Consider the following 22755-nt stretch of genomic DNA (forward strand, 5'->3'; position numbering starts at 1 on the left):
GAAGCTGCTGGTTCTGTAAGATCTTGGAATCCAGCCTGCCTAGTGTAGATCTGTCTGTTGGTTGGGATTCCTTTTCTCTCTTCCTCCATCCCTTCCTTCCTACTACGTATTCACATATAGTCTTATATACTGCTGTGGACTCCAAATTAAACCTTTTTTTTTTTTTTGGAAATTCCCCAAAGAACATGTGATACTGTTCTCTTTAATGCTGTCAGATTCGGGGGGGCTGAGGGGGAGAAAAACATTCTTTCCAGCTTTTTCAGGTATGAGAGAAAAATTAATTTACATGTGCAAATTCTCATAAATGCAATGCTCAGGCTGTCTCACAACTGATAACATGGGGGAAATGATGATGATGATACATATGCTTTATATATTATTTATGTGACAAACACATTCATACCTGGTGAAAAGCAAAATGAACTCACTAAATGAATTATTCCACATCTTTATAATAAATTATGTACCCTGAGCATTCACTAAACACACAACAGACCTTTTCTAATTTTTTCTTCCAAGGAGATACATGATCAAAGACCCAGAAAGAACTCACTTATCCACTTGGTAATTATTAAGTAACTTGTTTCTTTCTATCTCAGAGAGAAAAATCCCAGATGAAGATTTCATCATCTTAATTGATGGATTAAATGAAGCAGAATTTCACAAACCGGATTATGGGGATACAATTGTATCATTTCTGAGTAAAATGATTGGAAAATTTCCTTCCTGGCTCAAACTAATTGTAACAGTTAGGACCAGTTTACAGGTATGTGTTTGTTTGCTTTTGGACCATAAATTATTTCCCTTGGAGAGTGCTTAAACTGAAAAAGTTCTAGGTCCTTGTACCTTTAGTGATGAGCTTTTCTAAATCTCTGCCATGTCCTAGAGCACTAGCAAGAGTAATTCCCAATGAGCATATTTTGAGAGTAAGAGATACAATCTAGAGAGAGCATTCTCTGTATACTACTCTCTTAGCTCAAATTCCCATTTCCATTGCTCTGGGTAAGTTTGATAAAGTGTCCCTCAAAAAAGCATGAAAAGAAAGTCCACTTTTCTAGACTTTGTCATGAGTATAGCAAAGCAAATAGATGCTGTAACACTCTAATTCACTGTTTGACTTTTGTTTTATGTTTTTTTATCATTTAATGCCAGGCAAAATCCAGTTCAATGTACAGTGTAGAGTCAGATTTTCTAGTTCTTCCCTCTGTTTCTCAACTTTCTATAGCATGAGGATGGACTTTCTTCTATATATTTCTTTTTCTAAGAAATATTGGCAATATTAAGGCTTTATATTAAATTTACTGCAACTGGGAGATAAGAGTTTTTTTTAATTACCTTCCCTGCTCACTCACTGATCACTCAGTTTATGGCCTGGAAGAATGACTAGGAATGTTGGAACTGTGCCTGTAAAGACATATGGGCTAAGGATAAATGACTCCACCTTCTCTACCATTCACAGTATAGCTGAGTTGGTATTTTCCATTCTTTACATATTCACACTTGGTTTGAAACAGGGTTTCTCAACCTTTTTTCCCCTAACCATAGCCTCTTTTAAAGAACATTAAAATTTTGCATAGTATACACCCATCCCACTATTTTGATGCAGCTCCCTTAAAACAGTTGTTAATATACAGAAACTAATCTCGGGGCCCTCCTTTTCCCCTCTCCCAGGCATTTAGTATTTTTCCTATAGATTGACCAATTTAGGTCAATCTGCCTTCTTTGATCAGAGACTGTACTTCTGATCCTGACCACCAACTTACAGATGTTTGTTATTAAAATCTCAAAGTAATTTGAAGAATGTGAGTGAATCAACGTAAATGCATCTTTACAACTAAAAATTATGTAATCTGCCATTATTGGTCAGTAGCTTGTTAAAGATGAAAGATGAATAAAAGAAACTTCCAGGAACACAATCTCTGACTAGTTTTACTAAGTACGTACTTAGGAGATATCTTCGTTTATATAAGTTTTGTTTGTTTGTTTTGGGTTTTTTCTTCGTTTATATTTTTATATAATGCCATGTGCAATCTCAAAAGACGTTTTAAGTATGACTTGGTAGACCACGTGACTTTAATTTTTCAGCTGTGCCAAAGAACAGGAAAAGTACTATACACTCAAAGTCCAAATGTCAGTGTCTTCATAGATCAGGACCTGCAATGACTTCCCAGATACTTCATTCACTTCAACCAATAACTTTTTAAAATTATTTAGCTGACAGTGAAACAATTCCTAGGTCTTTAAAAATGAACCCTCATAATTGATCATTCATTATTTCCACAAACATTTTTTACGTACTTCAAGTATAAAGGCTCTTTCTAAGAGCTGAGGATACGATGGTGAACAAGACAGACAATATCCCTGCCCTCATAAAGCTTGTATTCTAGTGAGGAACACAAATAATAAAGTAAAAAAATGAACATATATTAAAAATTTAGGTAGTGTTAGTGCTATGAAGACAAATATAACAGAGTAAAGGGATAAATGAGGATGACAGATATTTTAGATAGGGCAGATAGGAAAGGCCTCTCCAAGGAGCCTTGTAAAGTGATAACATCTGATTTACTTTCTTTGGCTGCTGGCTGTGTAGATAATAATATGTAGGGGATCAAGAATGGAAGCAGAAGTACAGGTGAAAGGTGATGGTGGCTTAGACTAGAGTGGGAACAGTGGAGACCCTCTGAAGTGGTCATATTTGGAGTATATTTTGAAGAAGAATCAAAAGGACTTGATGATGGGCTGGATGTGGGAATGAGCAAGAGAGAAGATTCAAGGATGAATTGTGGGGTTTTGGTGAGCAACTGGGTAGATGCTGGTTTGAGGAAAAGAGAAGGATCATAGATAGTTCCTATGATATGGTGGTAGGGTCAGTGGTAATACCATTTATTGACATGCAGAGGTTTTGTGGTAGGGGGAAATTTTAGTAGTTCTGATTTGATCACATAAGTTTGTCTATGAAACATCCAAGTGTCATTGTTGAGTAGACGGAGATATAAGATGAGAGCTCAGAAGAAATGACTAAGCTGGAAAAATGAAATTAGACATCATCCATGTATAGATGATATTTAGAACCATGGGACCCAACTATTCTAGGGAGTGAGGGTGGCCAGATAAGAGGAAAGAATGGAGACGTGAGCCCTGGGTGGACTGAGAAATGAGAGAGGAGCCAGCCAAAAAGGCTGGGTAGGAGTAGCCAGTGTGCTAAGCGGAAGATGAGGGGAGCATGCTGTGGAAGCAAAAGCTGCAGGAGGGCACTCGAGAAAAAAGATGTGTTCACCTGTGTCAGATGCTGCTGAGAGGTTGAGGAGGATGAGAAATGAAACTTGGTTATTGGATTTGGCAAGATGAAGATTGCTGATCATCTTGACAAGGACCATTTCAGTGAAGTGACGGGATTGAAGCCTGATTGCAACAAATGGAGGAGAGAATGGGAAGGGAGGAATGAAATACAGTAAGTAGAGAAAACTTTTCTGTTAGATTTTGCTAAACATGGGAACAGAGATATAGTAGCTGGAGGGAGGAATATGGAGTCACATGTCTGTGTGGAGACAAGACAGAAAGAGGAGAGAAGAGGAAATTAATGCAGGAGAGGGAATAGATACTTACAGGAGCAAAGTCTATAAGCACATAAGAAAAGATGGATTCCAGAGCGTGAGAGTCACCACAAAGCCCTGTCACCTTCCCCCAATGTAATTTCCAAGCAGATCACCAAGGTACCAAGCTTCCCACTATTAGAAGTGTTCCTTTGAGCTAAGGCATCTCCAAAAAACCTACATTAAAAAAAAGTCATTTTATCAGGCGGGATAGAAGGTCACATTTTTATATGACATTCTTTAAGTCCTTTTACATTTATCTTAGTGAGTTGTACTTTGACATTATGCTATGGTTTACACTGAGAAAACTTACAACAAAAGTTATATGGCATTCTCTTTTCTATTTTAAGAGTGAGTGTTATTTAGGATATTGACCATTAAATCACTCCTAAAGTGCCCTTTATGAAGACCCATAAAAGTTATTTTAAGTCTCAATATTAGGAAAAGTGTCCCTCCTGTGCAACTAATATGTCTTAATCTATGGACACTAATACTCGATCGTATTTCCCTCTTTTCTTTGACCACTCAGAAGTTCAGAATAAATTTGTGGACCTAGTAGTTTATCACAAGAGTTAGGGGAAACTGAAGGTCTTTCTCTCTCTCTCTCTCTCTCTCTCTCCATCTGTTTTAGGAAATTACCAAGCTGCTGCCTTTCCATAGGATTTTTTTGGATCGACTAGAAGAGAATGAAGCCATAGACCAGGACCTGCAGGCTTACATCCTGCACCGGATACACAGCAGCTCAGAGATCCAGAATAACATTTCACTTAATGGCAAAATGGACAATACTACATTTGGCAAACTCAGTTCTCATCTCAAGACACTCAGTCAAGGGTCCTATCTATACCTGAAACTCACATTTGACCTCATAGAGAAAGGCTATCTAGTGTTAAAGAGCTCTAGCTACAAAGTAGTTCCTGTTTCGCTCTCTGAGGTTTACTTACTCCAGTGCAATATGAAGTTCCCAACCCAGTCTTCCTTTGACCGGGTGATGCCTCTCCTGAATGTGGCAGTGGCCTCTCTCCACCCACTGACTGATGAACATATCTTCCAAGCCATCAATGCTGGCAGCATTGAAGGCACGCTAGAATGGGAGGATTTTCAGCAGAGAATGGAGAACCTCTCCATGTTCCTAATCAAGCGCAGAGACATGACTCGTATGTTTGTACATCCTTCTTTTCGAGAATGGCTTATCTGGAGAGAAGAAGGAGAGAAAACCAAATTTCTCTGTGATCCCAGGTAAGCCATAGATCTGTAATAAGCAATTTGTGAGCCTATTTTGTATTTATTGCATGGAGCATGGGTATTGAAAACAGTGAGAAGTGTTCTTCATTGAACATTTCACATAAAGGAAACATCATCTCTGTTTCTTCTTAAGACAAGGCTATAATGAAGTTTATTTTCTCACATATTATTTCCTTAAGACTCAAAATCTGCATAGATGTTTAGAATGCTCCTTACATTCCTGTATTTTTCTAAACAACTTTCTCTTGATTCCACTAGGGTTCACAGGCTATAATTAATTTTTTTAACTAATTAATTTATTTATTTTTGGCTGCGTTGGGTCTTCGTTGCTGCATGCGGGCTTTCTCTAGTTGCGGCAAGTAGGGGCTACTCTTCGTTGCGGTGTGCGGGCTTCTCATTGTGGTGGCTTCTCGTTGCGGAGCATGGGCTCAGTAGTTGTGACTTGCAGGCTCTAGAGTACAGGCTCAGTAATTGTGGCACACGGGCTTAGTTGGTCTGCAGCATGTGGGATCTTCCCGGACCAGGGCTTGAACCCGTGTCCCCTGCTTTGGCAGGCAAATTCTTAACCACTGTGCCACCAGGGCAGTCCCCAGGCGGTAATTAATTTAACCATTTAACAGACTTCCTCAGTATTCTTCAGAAAGAATTGATACATTGTTCACCTCTTTGACTTAGAGCAGAATTGTTTTAAGATTGTGAGTGCCCTTTTAAAAGCCATACCATTGTTAAAGTCACCAATGACTGACCCCATTAGAGCCCAGCTGATGCTAAGATTTACAGTGGAAAATGGAATCTTACACCTTACAGCTGAAAAAGACTTGAGGCGATCAGCTGATTTAGCCACTCTTACCTTTAGATAAATGAAGTGTCATTATCCCTGTTTTACTATAAAGGCCTTAAAATGCTGAATCACTTGTGAAAAGCCATAAGGTTAACAGGTGGGAGAAAGGAAGAGGAGTTCAAAGAGGAATGGCAAATGTGCTGTGTGTACCACTGCTCCCCTATCCTGCACCCGTGGCAGATGTCACTGATTTACCCCAGCACTCTTTCCTGATGAGCTTGACCCTGACATAATCTTTCTCAGCTCAACAAACCAGACTCGATATGAAACTGTTTCCCATTCTCTTGGGTAGAACCTAGATCTCTAGCATCCTAGTGAGGTGTGCTTTCTACTCCTTCACACTCCTTTTTGAAGGAATTATTCCTTTAGTAAAGTTGATGTTTTCAAAAGAAGGTATAGTCCTAATTTCCTGGAAACAAAGAAGATACCAACAACACAGCTGACGAACGCAGAGCTTATTCTGGCTCCAAAAGAAGATAGGCCAGGTTTGCCTGTGCCTTCCGCTGTGAGCCGTCAGAGAGGCTGACCGTCTCTGACCGTGCTGGGATTTTATTACTACTCACGAGGCATGTTCTTCACCAAGTCCTGTTAGAGACACCTGTGCTCGTGGGCATGCTGCTCGGCCTACTTCATGCCGACTCGTTAGAAAATCAGTTCCAGATTCTGATGACCATATTAAGCCAGGCAGTAGATTTTGTGCTGTCTTCCCTAAGAGGGAAACTTTTTAAAGAAACATGCTGTAGTGGAAAGAACATAAACGTTGGAGTCAGATGACCTGCTTAATAAATCCTACCTCTTCTAGGAACTGTGGCCTTTGGGAAATTACATAATGTTTCTGAGACAGTTTTCTCATCTACATAAGAGGGATGATAATTCCTAGAGCTGTTAGAATTGAGGTCATGTAGTGTAATGCCTAGACTAGCACAGAGTACAGAGAAGGTGGTCAGGGGATGTTCTTTGTCCTCCCCTCTCTTTGCAGTAATAGACCTTTCAGGTGCACCTCAACTAAATCCTGTGGCTAATTGGATAGGCAGCAGGAATCTTCTGCTATCAGCATTTGGGGGCACAAGATTTTTTTTAAAAAACCCTGGGTCTGAGTCTCTTCTATGAGCTGTATGCCATTCCCAAGAGGATTTTATTGTAAATCCCACCAGTATTGCTGCTGATGTCAGTACACAGAGTTGGCAACGACATAGTTAAGAGAAAGAGACCAATCTAGAATTGCCTAATAAACACTGAAATCAGTTTCCAGAGGAACTTTGCTGTCTGATCTGCTCTCTTATCCTGGAACGTCTCAGAGGATTGAGAACTGAGGTCCAAGGGAGCCAGACTAACGCTGAATTAACAGTATCCTTACAACAGGTAAAACCCTCAGGCTTTCAAAGGGAGAAAGATGGTATTTATGCAGCCATATCATGGCTTACCTTCTCAACATTGTTTATTAACTAGAATCATTTTGGCAAGAGGCTGATGCACTGGGACAAGGAGAGCAAACACTTCTAACTTCAAATGCTGTGTAGTCTGTTCCCTGGCGATTGAATAACACTCAGGGCTGCTGAGGGATCATCATATATCACTTAATGGCAGAGAGTAAACAGGACCAGGCATTATCAAAAAAGCTTTCTTACATGTTTCATCTCAGTTGGAATTCAGCCTTCCTCCCAGCACTGTCTGGCACCAGCTTTGTTACTAAGGTATTGATCTCAGAGCTTGAGGCCCCCTGGGTCAATGAGATGGAAATGCGCTAAGAATTTAATGTCACTGGCAAAGCCCAGGCTGGCCTTTCAAAGAAACTGGCTGTAATTGCTTTCCATTGTAAGCGAGTCTGATTAGCAGGACCCTTTCCAGGCAGGGTTTGCCTTTATGGCTTCAGCCTCCTTTTCCTGTACATTGTTTCCCACTCTGTTCTCCACTTTATCTCCAGCTTCTCTCTAGAACATCTAATGTGGTTCAGTAGACCAGGGAAGACTAACTCAGTGCCTCTGAATTCACATTATGTAGGCCAGTGCCTGACATGCATAACTCTGGGTAAGGAGAACTTTCAGAAGCTACAGAACATCTCTTCTAGTCCGTTTTCCTGGGCTTTCAACACTCACGTCTTCACCCTGAACTTACTGACCTTATTAGGGAATTAGACACAGATGAGAATATTCTACTGAAGCCAAAAAGTAGTTGACCTTCATCAGAAATAGGCCACCCAGGGAGGTACTTCTGCTAAGTGAAGAGAGTCAGTAATCTGAGGATGGCACTAGAAGGAGGAAGAAGCAGAGCTGGAGGTCAGTGCAGCAGCTGAGATAGAGTTTTCCTTATTTTAAATATCAGACTTCCTGTTGTCCCAGAATCAGGGCAGACAATTGACATCCCAGAAAGGGTGACCTAAGGTTGCATACACGTCTGTCACAGAAAGAAATGAGTTATAGATACCTTTTCTTGGCTTGGTAACAGGGTAGAGTATTTGTATATATATGCGTGTTGGTGTTTAGCCAACTGTAAGCAAAGTATCACTGCAAAATCTTTCATTACATCAAAACTTCTAAGATTTTAGATTTACATTCTAGATAAAAGTTTGCCCCTTGAGGCACTCATAAGCCTTAGACCTCATCACCTTATTCTGCCTTCTATTTCCCACTATTCATCACTGTCATATTCTGTCATACTCTGAAACTAATCTCTTACATGTTATTCCCTCGGCCACTGAGCTATCAGATTAACTCACTAATCTAATAAACTAATCTCTGTTGTTATGCGCATAACAGGGAAGTAGAAAACATTAAATGCAACTTGCGTATTTTAAGTAAGGCATTTAAGAGAAGTCACCAGCCTTTATAATCCAACCTATTAATGACTTTGATAGTTGAAATGTGAGGCTGATAGAGTAGACAGTTGGGGCCACCAGGCTTTTGGTGCTGTCCAATTACTGCCTAATATTTCTACATAGCTTTAGGCTAGCCCTGAATGAACCCCACTCTTTTTTTTCCTGTTTCTTTCCTGTTATCTCTGTTTTCATGGCATTAGCCTCCCCTTCCCTAAGAACAGCTCTCAGATCAACATTTTGATGCGTATATACATGTAAGATTTTGACATAGAGATTCAGAGACTCAGCTGCCTTATTTTTAGTTGTTTGAATAAAACGCAGGAAGCCTGTTGTAAACTTTAACGAGTCTTAAGCTGTAGAACCTAATGAGGTTTGATTTGGAAGCCTAATTTGAGCTGGCCTGATTTCCTCAAACTAAGAGAAGCAAATTTATAGTGGGTGGAAAAGGGAAAAAGCTACGCAAGTCCTAACTGTACCTGTGGGGACAGTTGAGTACTTACTCGATTCCTTGTGGCCAGAGTTGATACCTTACAATAAATGTTCTTTAAGATTTTTCTTAATTATTTTGGCCATGTTAGCAAATTACACATTGGAGACTGGGTGCCCCAAAATCCATGTCACAAAGCAGAGTGTCAGAGTAGAAGCAGTTTGTCAAAGGGGAAAAAAAAAGAGGCCATTCTCCCTATAAAGGAAAACTAATTCTGTGTCAGAAACTTGTACAGCCTGGCTTCTTAAAGAATACATAAGTCTGAAATGACCACAGAATGGTGAGTTGCAGGGTTGTGGTGGTTTTATTTGTTTTTTGGGGTTTTGGGGTTTTTTTTTGCGGTACGCAGGCCTCTCACTGTTGTGGCCTCTCCGGTTACAGAGTACAGGCTCCGGACGCGCAGGCTCAGCGGCCATGGCTCAACGGGCCTAGCTGCTCCGCGGTGTGTGGGATCTTCCCAGACCGGGGCACGAACCCGTGTCCCCTGCATCGGCAGGCGGACTCTCAACCACTGTGCCACCAGGGAAGCCCTATTTGTTTTTTAAATCCAAACAGGAGCCTCCAGGCAGGACACACTTAACCTTACCCTCACTGAAGCATGAACTTGAGGTTAATGCTCCTCAGCCATTGCAGGCTCCCACAACAACCCCTTGAACTGGCAGATGGATTCTGCTTTCTAAAAGCATTAGGAAAGAATTCAGCAAAGTGATAGATCATGAGAAGAAAAAAGAAGGCTTCTGGAACTAAGTCAGCCTTTAGGAGGTTTGGAAGAGTTAATGCAGAGAGAAGAGAGGGGTACCAAACACCTTTTGCTCGTACATGTCCCTTAGTAGATGACCTTACCTGCCTAGAAATACTAGCTCTCTAATCTCTGTTCTGGGTCCAGATCTGCTTCACTTCTAATTCTTTTCTACCACTAAGGGGAAGTCAGTCTTCTGGTGTCATGATTTCAATATGTGATTTTCGTGGAGAAATTTCACTAATCTATAATAATTGGGGGGATTTGTCTAATTTGCCATAAATATTTTGTCCTTATTACCTAAACCATTTTCTAACTCCCTATTGGCATCGAGAATAAATTTGAGACTCAAAATAATAATGGAATATCTATTATTCTAGTGACCCAGGGTCATGGTTTTGTAATATAATGCAAGGGAGAGATTACATGAAATCTACTATATATCTGGGAATATGTCCAGTTTCCCCAGGCATGATGTCCTTAAACTTTACAAATTTGTTTCTCTCAGCATAAATCATGGAACCCACATCTATCAGTCAAACAGGTAAATTGTCCCCATTGTTAAAACTCTCATGTCTTCAAAGATGGACAGCTATAACATATTTTTTTTCCTTCTCCAAGTCCAAAATTAAGTTCGGGGAAAGCTGGTAATCAGAATTCTTCTCCACACCTATTTAAAACTGAGAACTACTTATTTTTACTGTCATAAAAACTCATGTGAAGTTTGCTAAGTTCATAAATATACAGAGAAGTAGTTCTGCTTATAGGATGGAGAGAGAGCATCATTTTATGACTTGGCAGGCATGCAGAAGAGTCAACTAATGAAAACACAGAAGGAACTTGTACTCTCCTATATGTGATTTTGCTACAAACATAATATTGCTTTATATATTTAAATTATATATATATATTGCTTTTTTAAGGTGTAGCAAATACGGGTTAAATCAACTACACATAAGAAGTAAAGCAGGGGGGCTTCCCTGGTGACGCAGTGGTTGAGAGTCCGCCTGCTGATGCAGGGGACACGGGTTCGTGCCCCGGTCTGGGAGGATCCCACATGCCGCGGAACGGCTGGGCCCGTGAGCCATGGCCGCTGAGCCTGCACGTCCGGAGCCTGTGCTCTGCAACGGGAGAGGCCACAACAGTGAGAGGCCCGCGTACCGCCAAAAAAAAAAAAAAGAAAAAGTAGAGCAGGGAAATTTTAAGGGAAATTTTTGGTACTGAAAGTAGCATAGGAAATAGAGGCTAATTTGTCCTGTTAATGAGTCTCTGAAGCAACACGGGCTGAATGAAAAGATGGGAATCCCACAGGCTTTCCTAGATTGTCAAACCAAGATTCATGGCACAGCAATCAGAAGGAGTTACTGCCAGCTTAGTGGGATATGACAGCACATTTTCTTTTTTTGTGAGCGGAGCAACTTACTCGGCTGTCTCTAGACTTTCAAAAGCAGCTGAATCTCCACATTTGGTAAAATCAACACTAATAGCCTTCTATTCACTCAACCATAAGAACCCACAGCTGTGAAACATGTATTCACTATAGCCATCAGCATACCCACTTGGTTCTACCACCCAAACTTTACTTGTAAGTACCCACTTATTTCCACCTCTACTGTCCACACCCTATGTAACCTCCTCCTGAAAATCCTGCAATGGCTTCTTGTTGTGATTAGAATAAAATCAAAGCCAGATCCTTCAAAGCCCTGTATTACAAAGATAGCTTCTGCCTGCCCTCTCTAATTAAGTTCATTTGTTCTCCCTCTTATTCACAATTTTCTGGTCATAAATGGTCATCTGCCAGTTGCTAGAACTTGCTAAGCTCTTTTCCACCCCTGGCTCTTCGCAATTAATAGTCCGCTCCATCCGGAGCTCACTTTCCCTCATCACATGGCAAGATCTCTCACTCCTTCAGGTCTCAGCCTAATGGCCACCTCCTAAGACTTCCACGTGTCACCTTATCTAAGAAAGTCCTTCCTGGCTTTAACATAGCAACCTTTTTACTTTCTAGTCTTTTATTAATTTATTGTCTGTGGATACTTGTTTATTGTCCGCTTTCCCGTCTAGAATGTGAGTGAGCTCCATGAGGACAGGAGCCTTCCTATCACGCTCACCTTGGTCTTCCTAATGATTAATAGAGTGGCTGGCACACAGTCAGCACTCAGCAAATATTTTGTTAAATAATGCATTAATGAGTGAACAAAGAAGTGGTCAGTGGTACTAACTTTAAGCTTGCAACTGGAAGTATTTGAGAAACTCTTCCCATAGTTAAGTAGTTTCGTTTGTTCCACTCCTGCACGTCGGTAGAAAGTGAAGGCATGCATTTTGGCACGCACCCTGTGAACATTTGTTAGGTAACACATTCAAGGCTCTGTGTTAAGCACTGCAGCGGATACAAATAACAAGTAAGATCTGTCTACCACGACTTACAGGATTGCGGTTTTAACAGACATATTTATAACCAGCTATAATTTAAGGCCGAGTGCTGTGCTGGAGGTACAAAGGAAGAGTTGAGGAACGTGGAGTGGAAGAAGTGATCCATCTTCCTGTGCCTGTTGTTGGCGTTTCAAACTGTGGCAGTTCAGTGGCGTCACAGCTCTGCTGCCTCGTGAAGCCCTGCCAACTGCCTAAAGGCTTCACTGGCACAGCAGAGGCAGACAGCGTCCGTTCTCCTAGGGCCAGTGATGCATTAACAGAACAGAAGCGCAGGAGGAAACTGTGAGGCATAGCGGGAGAAAGCAGCAAATTTCTATCCAAGTTCTATGTTTAAAAAGAAATTATGCTGTTCCACCCATTTCTACAAAGGTACATCTTGGGCACGCTTTACTTATAGTGTCCTCCTTATCATTAGCGCTTCCATCTCCACGTTGAATATGAAACAGTAAGACAAGCTGACTAGAAATGTATTTTGTATTCCGGTTCCATGAGAAAGCCACGAAAAGAACATGCCAAAGCAGTTACTAACTGAAAAGCTGAAGATAGAGGCAAGCATTTCTGTAAAGATGTGGCTGTCATTTGCAACAAGCAGACTGTAAGGCAGCAACCACCAAAGTTTAACTGCAGGCAGGATTTTTAAGATGAGAGATGAAAAAGATCAAGATTGTCAGTGTATGGTCAGTATTTGAGTCATGGTCACACTCATTTCACAGTTGATCCGTGGCAACAGAGATGCCTGCCAGTTCAAGGTTGAATTGGATAGTGCATTAGACAGTGGATCTGAAGTCCTTGTGTTGCTTTTCCATGAACGCATCTGCGTGGCATTTATTCATTCATGAAACATTTATTGAACTTTTACTCTACACCAAGGACTCTGCTAGGTACTAGAGAAACTTAGGTGACTAAGACACCCCCAACACTAGAGCCATGACATTCTAGAGGAACGCCAGACACATAGCAACCAATGACAGTGCCATAGTACTGAGTACCATAGGGACCTAGACAAAGAGAAAATACTTTGCAGAGTAAATGACAGTCAAGTTCAGCCTTGAAGGATGAGTTGATTCTGTTTAGCAGCATTGGCACAGGAGAGCACTGTAAGCAGGCTATAAAACATAAGGGCAGGGACAAAAACAAGTGTGAAGACATGAAGTGCCCTTGCGGAATTTTGAGAAGCCATAATTAGAAAATAAGACATATGGGCTTCCCTGGTGGCGCAGTGGTTGAGAGTCCGCCTGCCGATGCAGGGGACGCGGGTTTGTGCCCCATTCTGGGAAGATCCCACATGCCGCGGAGCCGCTGGGCCCGTGAGCCATGGCTGCTGAGCCTGAGTGTCCGGAGCCTGTGCTCCACAACGGGAGAGGCCACACAGTGAGAGGCCCGCGTACCGCAAAAAAAAAAAAAAAGGACATATGGTCAGAGAGAATGATAACACGTGTCACTAGGAAAAAAGTCTTGAATGCCAGGTGTAAGAGTTTACAGTTTATTCTGTAGATACCAGGGAGTCTAATTTTGTGAGGAGGAGGAGACAATGATCAGATAACTCTGATAATGTGCAAAATAGCTCTGACAAGTAGCATATAGAAGATGGGTTGAAGAAGAGGAGAGACTGCAGGTCAGGATACTAGTTATGAGGTTTAGAGCAGTAGTCTAGGTGAGAAACACTAAGGCCTGTAATGTGAGAACAGAGAGCAAGGTAGACATTTTGGAGATACTCAAAAGCACTTGGTCTTTTTTTGTGTGTATGGGAGGTAAGGGTGGAGGGATCAAAAATGACTTCAGAACTTATCTTGAATGATGGAAAATAGTGAAGCTACTGACTAGCATAGAACATTCTGAAAGGAGGAAGGGTTTTAGCATGAACAAGGGCAGGAGGAAGAACAGGCTTATGGGGAGAGGTGACATCCTATTTTTGGCATGTTTATACTGAATTGCCTCCAAGGGAAGATGAACAAATATATGTAGATATGTGACCTTGGAAAACAGGAAAAGGGAAAGTTGAAGGCATGAGGTTATGGACTGTGGCGTTATCAGCAAATAACTGACAGTAGAAGCCATAGAACTTAACAAGATCACCCAGGTTAAGAGTGTAAAGCAGGAAGTTTGGAAGCATGAAAACAGAATAGGTATTTTTTTTACTGACATATATTTGTTTTACAATGTTGTGTTAGTTTCTGCTGTACAGCAAAGTGATTTATACACACACACACACACACACACACACATTCTTTCCCTTTTTTTGTATTCTTTTCCATTATGGTTTATCATAGGATATTGAATATAGTTCCCTGTGCTATAACAGTAATACCTTGTTGTTCATCCATTCTATACATAATAGTTTACATCTGCGAACCCCAGCCTCCCACTCCATCCCTCCCTCAGCCCCCTCCCCCTTGGCAACCACAAGTCTGTTCTCTATGTCTGTGAGTCTATTTCTGTTTTGTAAATAGGTTCATATCAGAGTAGGTGTATTTAAATGCTAGAAGAAAATGGTGAGCCAAATAATAATTTACAAGAGTAATATTAGAGAAACAAGAGAAAGTAAGGTCATGGAAATCAAAGGAGAAGACTTTTCCAGGTTAGGTCTGAAGTAATGAATATAATTTCTGCCTGTATTCCATTAGCCAGAACTGTCAGGTGACCCCACTTGAATGTGAACGCAAGGTCCCTGGCAAAGTAACTGCTTCCCAACAACTCTCAACTGTGGATGGGAGCACAGACCTTTTGCAGACAGATATCCTTCTCTGCCCCATAATTCTAATCTCACTAGGTCTCCCTAAATAATTCCCCACAAGTACCTCTATAATATAAAGACATTCCACAGCAGCACATGTTATTTCAGCCCACATTATAAGATAGCTAGGATAGGCTTTAGGTTGTAAGCAGTTCCTTGCCAACTGGCTGTCCCTGTACCACTTTATCACATCTGAGCACCACATAGAAGAATATCAGAACACTTAAGTGTTATGTCTCTGAAACACTAAAGTGTTGTATATCAAGTTTGTCATCACCAGAGCTGGTGAAATCTATGTGACTACACATTAGTGACTCTGGCTAGAACAGTGGAGAAAACATCCATGCTGGAAATATTTGAGTCCATTTGTTAGTGTGTTTCAGTACCACAAATAGAAACTTAAGATTAACTATCTCCCTTGTGTGCTAAGTGAAAATCTATTAGAAAAACATAGTACCATTGTATATTTTATATATAACAACTGTTATGAAACTTCCAAACCGGTAAATGGGCAGAGGGTAGGGATGCCCTAGAGGGTAGTCTTGCCTTAGAAAGAGATTTTGTCTGAAAGATTCCATAGTTCTGAACTCTTGTGGTACAGGGGCATCAGGTAAGGGCAGATCCTCACTGTCTTATAACCTATAGTTTTCCAAGGGTGAGTATCACTTGTCTCCAGTAATCCTTATTGAGGGGCTGCTGATGCCTACAGATGGAATGGAGGTTGGATCTACCCTCTGATATTCTGGATACGCCCTTCCCTGCCTTTTGTCAGGAGAGGGGAGAGGAGACAGTTCTGGGGGGAAGAATCTTTAACTCTGATATGTGATTGATTCTCTCCTAAAATATCGCAAAGCAAATATATCTTGAATGTAAGGTTTATATCCTCCTGAAGACCTCTGATCTACATGAGAGGTTCATTATTCCTCCTGTTAGCTTAACTTTTACCTTATTTCTTAGGGACTGGTTAGCTCTGTCCTTATCCCCACTCTCTGCCTGAAGTTATACTACCAAGTTTTCCTGCACTGACTAACAGTGAATGACATCCATCCCCAGTCATTTTTCCCTTTCTGGCTGTAAAGGTAGTGGGGTTAGGTGTGGAGGGGCAAAGATTGGAGTTAAGGATAGGGTACTGCATTTCACCCTGCTGCATACGTTAAAGATTAAAGTTCTGTTTGAGCACACAGTCATCTTCTGATATGTTTAAAGTCTTTTATGGTTAACGTTCATTCCTTTAGTCCAGCAGTGTGCTAGTTACTCTGGAGGATATAAAAGAAATATAAAGTACATTTTACTTAATATCTCTCACTTAATTCTCACCACAGTCCTGAGAGACAGGTGTTACTATCCCTGTCTTACAGAGAGGTTAGAAGGCTTATTCAAGGCTATAAAGCTTGTAAGTGACAGAACTGGGATTTGACTTTCTTTCAGGGATGGAGTCCGCAGGGTGACTGAATCACAAGGTGACCTAATTATATAAGCTATGTGGAAATACTTCTTCTGCCCTCACCACTGCCACCCCCCCCCATTGGTCTTTATAACCACATATGAACCCACATTAATGTTTATTTTGATCACCATCATCTTTAATTATAGGGGAAAACATAGTTGTGTTCAGTCATGCGTAAAATGTCACAGTGACTAGGGCTCTCTCTATTTCTTAACTACTCTCTCCCAAAATGCTAATCGAAAAATGTCAAAATTAACAGTTGCTGATTTTAATTGTAAGAATTCAGATTGTACACTGTAAAAATGAACATATTGTTCTTTACATTGGTCAACTTTTTCATACAAATTTGCCCAGAAATAAAAACCAGTTCCTAATCTTGTCAGTGTGGCAGTGGAACGAGGTTTCAGAAGACCTTGGGTTCTCATCTCATCTCTTTTACATCTGAACAACGTGAGCTAGGATCTGTCCTTCAATCTTCCTGAGTTTCAGTCAATTTTCTACCGTATTAGGAGAAATAATGTAGTATAGGTGTACGGGAGAATATAAGTGTTGTAGTATTTCGAAAACCATGAGGTAGTTTACAAATGTAAGGGATTATTATTCATTCATTCTGCTGCTCTTTACTCCTATTAGCAGGTTGTACATATGTGAAAAAACGTAGCTTCCGTCCTCAGTACAGTCTAGTGGGAAGACCGACGTGCAGACAGAGAGAGAGTGCTGCAGTTGTGCAGTGATGGGGATGTGTACCAGGTACAACAGAGCCTAAAGGAAAGAATCCCTGAGTCCATCTGGGGGCACCAGGGAAGGCTTCACAAAGGAGATGGTGTGGACTGAGACTTGAAGAATGAGAAGTAGTTTGCCTGATGAACTAAACAGAGAAGAGAATTCCAGGCAGAGGGAAAGCATGTTTGAAACTCTAGAATAAGTTACTCTGTCTGGAATTAGAAGTACAAGGTAAGGAGGTAAAGACACAGATAGATGAGGGACAAATTATGGAGAGCCTTTGAATACCATGCTAAGGAGTTTAGATTATGTACAGGAGGAAATATAAAGCCATTGAAGAATTTTGAGGTGAATTTTGATCAGGTTTCTGTGTGGGCCAGGAAGGAGGCAGTGGAGAGAATGAGTGGATTGCAGTTATCCAAGAGAGACAATGCAAAGGGGGGAGAAAAACAGCAGCTGATGTTATGCCTGAGTGACTGGAAGTATTTTTTAAAAATAAAGAACTCTTAAGGGGATTTGGTTTTAAGGGAAGACTTCAGCTTCAAACAGCATCGTTTGACTGGTCATTTGGAGGTAGAAGGATCAGCAGGCAGCTAGAGAAGCAAAGGAAATCTCAGAGCTAGAGATGCTGTTGCAGTGAGAGCTGAAGCCAGGAGTCGAGGGGAGGGCTGCCTGCAAAAGAAGAGTGAATGGGGAATAGAGCAAAGAAGTTAATGTAACCAAAGGAAAGGAAAAGTGCCAAGGTAGTGTCACAGATGCCAAGAAAAGAGACAGTTTCAAGGAAAATAGTCCATAAGACCTAAAGCTGGAAGGAGAAAATAAAAAGAAAGAAAAAGATCAAAGGCTAAAAGAAAACCAATTAAGAGGCTCCTGGTGATCTTAGAGAATGGTGAGGCTAGGAGTCAAAAGGAATAAGGTTTGGCTTCAGTGCCTCCCTATTGCCTGTGGTGTTGAATACCGACTCCTCAGCCCAGAATCTTAACTTTCCTGGGAAGCCAAAGCAGTTGACTTGTTTCTCCCCATACATCCTCTGGGATTGTAAAAATTTGCCTTTATATGTTCATTCATTCTGTTCCCTCCATCTTCTACGCCTTTCCCCACTTTCCTATTTTCCTACCTATCAGCATCACACTCAAACTTCCAGGACCCAGAGACAAAGGATTTCTCTTGCAGGAAGACTTTCAATTCCCTCTCTCTCCTCTGAATCACTGTTACATTTAATTTCAGGAACTCAGTAGCAGTCAAGAGGTTCAGAGCACAAGCTTGGTAATCAGATAGACCTGGGATGGAATCTGGGTTCTGTCACTTACTGTGCTGTCTTAGTGGAGTCACTTCCCCTCTCTGATTTTTATATCTAATATCTGTAAAATGGGGATAATTATATTTACTTCTTTGTGTTGTTGTGGGGAGTAAACGAAATGATGTATATGAAACAGCATATTGCCTGGTTCATGTCTATTTTCAGAAATGGACTCATAGTAATGTATGTTATATTTGTTTCTTTGTACTTCTTTGTAGCCCATACCACAATCAGTGCCCACTCTGCTCCATCCACCACTCCAGCCAGAATGCTAGCTTCTTGCAAACTCATCTCTGTATCATTGTCTGGTAAATTGCATCATGGACTTTAATTCTTTGTTCTTTCTTGTAGCCAAGCCCTTGGTCATGTGACTTTGCAGGGACTTGTTCTGGTTAACACTTGCCATCTTCAATGAGAGGGATGTAAACAAAAAATTAAAAGTGTTATATTTGAAATTTATAACCCTAAATAAGTATAAAAGAAAGTTAAAAAAATGTTTAAATGTATTCTTAAAAAAAAAAGGTTTGGGAGTGAGCAAATAATAAGAAAAATAGACATAAATATAGACAACTCCACATATAGGCACATTCAGACTATGGATTAGCCAGTGACATCATATTTTGTCAGAATAGTAAGGTACAGGGGAGGGACCTTCAAGATGGCAGATGAGTAATATATGGAGATCACCTTCCTCCCCACAAATACATCAAAAATACATCTACATGTGGAACAACTCCTACAGAACACCTACTGAATGCTGGCAGAAGACCTCAGACTTCCAAAAAGACGCCTTCAGGTGACCTACATGCAGAGGCGGGGCCAAATCCAAAGCTGAACCCCAGGAGCTGTGCAAACAAAGAAGATAAAGGGAAATCTCTCTATGCAGCCTCAGGAGCAGCAAATTAAATCTCCACAATCAACTTGATGTACCCTGCATCTGTAGAATACGTGAATAGACAACGAATCATCCCAAAATTGAGGCAGTGGACTTTGAGAGCAACTGTAGACTTGGCGTTTGCTTTCTGCATCTAATTTGTTTCTAGTTTTATGTTTATCATAGTTTAGTATTTACAGCTGATTATCATTGGCAGATTTGTTTATTGATTTGGTTGCTTTCTTCCTTTTTTTATATATATTTTTTTCCTTTTTCTCTTTTTGTGAGCGTGTATGTGTATGCTTCTTGGTGTGATTTTGTCTGTATAGCTTTCTTTTACCATTTGTGCTAGGGTTCTGTCTGTCTGTGTTTTTTTTGTTGTTTATTTTTTTAAGTATAGTTTTTAGCACTTGTTATCATTGGTGGATTTGTTTTTTGGTTTTGTTGCTCTCCTTTTTTATTTTTCAATTTTTAATAATTTTTTTTATTTTAGTAACTTTATTTATTTTTCTTTTTTTTTCTTCTGAGCCAAGTGACTGACAGGGTCTTGGTTCTCCAGCCAGGTGTCAGGCCTGAGCCTCTGAGGTGGGAGAACTGAGTTCAGGACATTGGTCCACCAGAAGCCTCCTGGCCCCTCGTAATATCAATGGGCGAGAGCTCTCCCAGAGATCTCGATCTCAACACTAAGACCCAGCTACACACAACGACCAGCAAGCTACAGTACTGGACACCCCATGCCAAACAATTAGCAAGACAGGAACACAACCCCACCCCTTAGCAGAGAGGCTGCCTAAAATCATAGTAAGTTCACAGATACCCCAAAACACACCACCAGACGTGGTCCTGCCCACCAGAAAGACAAGATCCAGCCTCATCCACCAGAACACAGGCTCTAGTCCACTCTACCAGGAAGCCTACACAACCCACTGAACTAACCGTATCCACTAGGGGTAGACACCAAAAACAACGGGAACTACAAACCTGCAGCCTGTGAAAAGGAGACCACCAAACACAGTAAGTTAAGCAAAATGAGAAGACAGAGAAATACACAGCAGATGAAGGAGCAAAGTAAAAACCCACCAGACCAAACAAATGAAGAGGAAATAGGCAGTCTACCTGAAAAAGAATTCAGAGTAATGATAGTAAAGATGATCCAAAATCTCGGAAATAGAATGGAGAAAATACAAGAAACGTTTAACAAGGACCTAGAAGAACTAAAGAGGAAACAAACAATGATGAACAACACAATAAATGAAATTTAAAATTCTCTAGGAGGAATCAATAGCAGAATAAATGAGGCAGAAGAATGGATAAGTAACCTGGAGGATAAAATAGTGGAAGTAACTATGAAAGAGCAGAATAAAGAAAAAAGAATGAAAAGAATTGAGGACCGTCTCAGAGACCTCTGAGACAACATTAAACAAACCAATATTTGAATTATAGGGGTCACAGAAGAAGAAGAGAAAAAGAAAGGGACTGAGAAAATATTTGAAGAGATTATAGTTGAAAACTTCCCTAATATGAGAAAGGAAATAGTCAATCAAGTCCAGGAAGTGCAGAGAGTCCCATACATGATAAATCCAAGGAGAAACACGCCAAGACACATATTATTCAAACTATAAAAAATTAAATGCAAAGAAAAAGTATTAAAAGCAGCAAGGGGGGCTTCCATGGTGGCACAGTGGTTGAGAGTCCAGCTGCCGATGCAGGGGACACGGGTTCATGCCTTGGTCTGGGAAGATCCCACATGCTGCGGAGCAGCTAGGCCCATGAGCCATGGCCGCTGAGCCTGCATGTCCAGAGCCTGTGCTCCGCAACGGGAGAGGCCACAACAGTGAGAGGCCGCATACCGCGAAAAAAAAAACAGCAAGGGAAAAGCAAAAAATAACATACAAGGGAACCCCCATAAGGTTAACAGCTGATCTTTCAGCAAAACTCTGCAAGGCAGAAGGGAGTGGCAGGACATATTTAAAGTGATGAAAGGGAAAAACCTACAACCAAGTTTACCCAGCAAGGATCTCATTCAGATTCGACGGTGAAATTAAAACGTTTACAGACAAGCAAAAGCTAAGAAAATTCAGCACCACCAAACCAGCTTTACAACAAATGCTAAGGAACTTCTCTAGGCAGGAAACACAAGAGAAGGAAAAGACCTACAAAAACAAACCCAAAACAATTAAGAAAATGGTAATAGGAACATACATATCGATAACTACCTTAAATGTAATTGGATTAAATGCTCCAACCAAAAGATATAGACTGGCTGAATAGATACAAAAACAAGACCCATATATATGCTGTCTACAAGAGAACCGCTTCAGACCTGGGGGCACATACAGACTGAAAGTGAGGGGATGAAAAAAGATATTCCATGCAAATGGACATCAAAAGAAAGCTGGAGCAGCAGTTCTCATATCAGACAAAATAAACTTTAAAATAAAAACTATTACAAGAGACAAAAAAGGCCACTACAGAATGATCAAGGGGTCAATCCAAGAAGAAGATATAACAATTGTAAATATTTACGCACCCAACATAGGAGCACCTCAATACATAAGGCAAATGCTAACAGCCATAAAAGGGGAAATCGACAGTAGCACAGTCATAGTAGGGGACTTTAACACCCCACTTTCACCAGTGGACGGATCATCCAAAAAGAAAATAAATAAGGAAACACAAGCTTTAAATGACACATTCAACAAGATGGACTTAATTGACATTTAGAGGACATTCCATCCAAAAACAATACACTTTCTTCTCAAGTGCTCATGGACCATTCTCCAGGATCATATCTTGGGTCACAAATCAAGCCTTGGTAAATTTAAGAAATTTGAAATTGTATCAAGTATCTTTTCTGACCAAAACACTATAAGACTAGATATCAATTACAGGGGAAAAAAACCTGTAAAAAATACAAATACATGGAGGCTAAACAATACACTACTAAATAACCAAGAGATCACTGAAGAAATCAAAGAGGAAATCAAAAAATACCTAGAGACAAATGACAACAAAAACACAAAGACCCACAACCTATGGGCTGCAGCAAAAGCAGTTTTAAGAGGGAAGTTTATAGCAATACAATCCTACCTCAGGAAACAAGAAACATCTCAAATAAACAACTTAACCTTACACCTAAAGCAATTAGAGAAAGAAGAACAATAACACCTCAAACTTAGCAGAAGGAAAGAAATCATAAAGATCAGAAGGTAAGCAAAATTGATAAACCATTAGCCAGACTCATCAAGAAAAAAAGGGAAAAGACTCAAATGGAATTAGAAATGAAAAAGAAGTAACAACTGACACTGCAGAAATACAAAGGATCATGAGAAATTACTACAAGCAACTATATGCCAATAAAATGGACAACCTGGCAGACATGGACATATTCTTAGAAAAGCACAACCTTCCGAGACTGAACCAGGAAGAAATAGAAAATAGAAACAGACCAATCAGAAGCACTGAAATTGAAACTGTGATTAAAAATCTTCCAACAAACCAAAGCCCAGGACCAGATGGCTTCA

General features: G+C 40.5%; 1 protein-coding gene across 4 annotated transcripts in view; it reads left to right on the forward strand.

Moving 5' to 3' along the window:
* TANC2 (tetratricopeptide repeat, ankyrin repeat and coiled-coil containing 2) overlaps positions 1-22755 on the forward strand; it is a 354826-nt gene that overhangs the window by 287710 nt on the left and 44361 nt on the right. For all 4 annotated transcript variants that reach the window (XM_082602709.1, XM_082602710.1, XM_082602711.1 and 1 more), the window contains 2 exons: positions 600-766; positions 4225-4832. In XM_082602709.1, coding sequence (XP_082458835.1) covers positions 600-766; positions 4225-4832 — 775 coding nt within the window. The remainder of the gene's footprint in view (positions 1-599; positions 767-4224; positions 4833-22755) is intronic.

The sequence above is a fragment of the Mesoplodon mirus genome (assembly GCF_964341445.2).
Source record: "Mesoplodon mirus genome assembly, chromosome: 18".
Taxonomy (NCBI): domain Eukaryota; kingdom Metazoa; phylum Chordata; class Mammalia; order Artiodactyla; family Ziphiidae; genus Mesoplodon; species Mesoplodon mirus.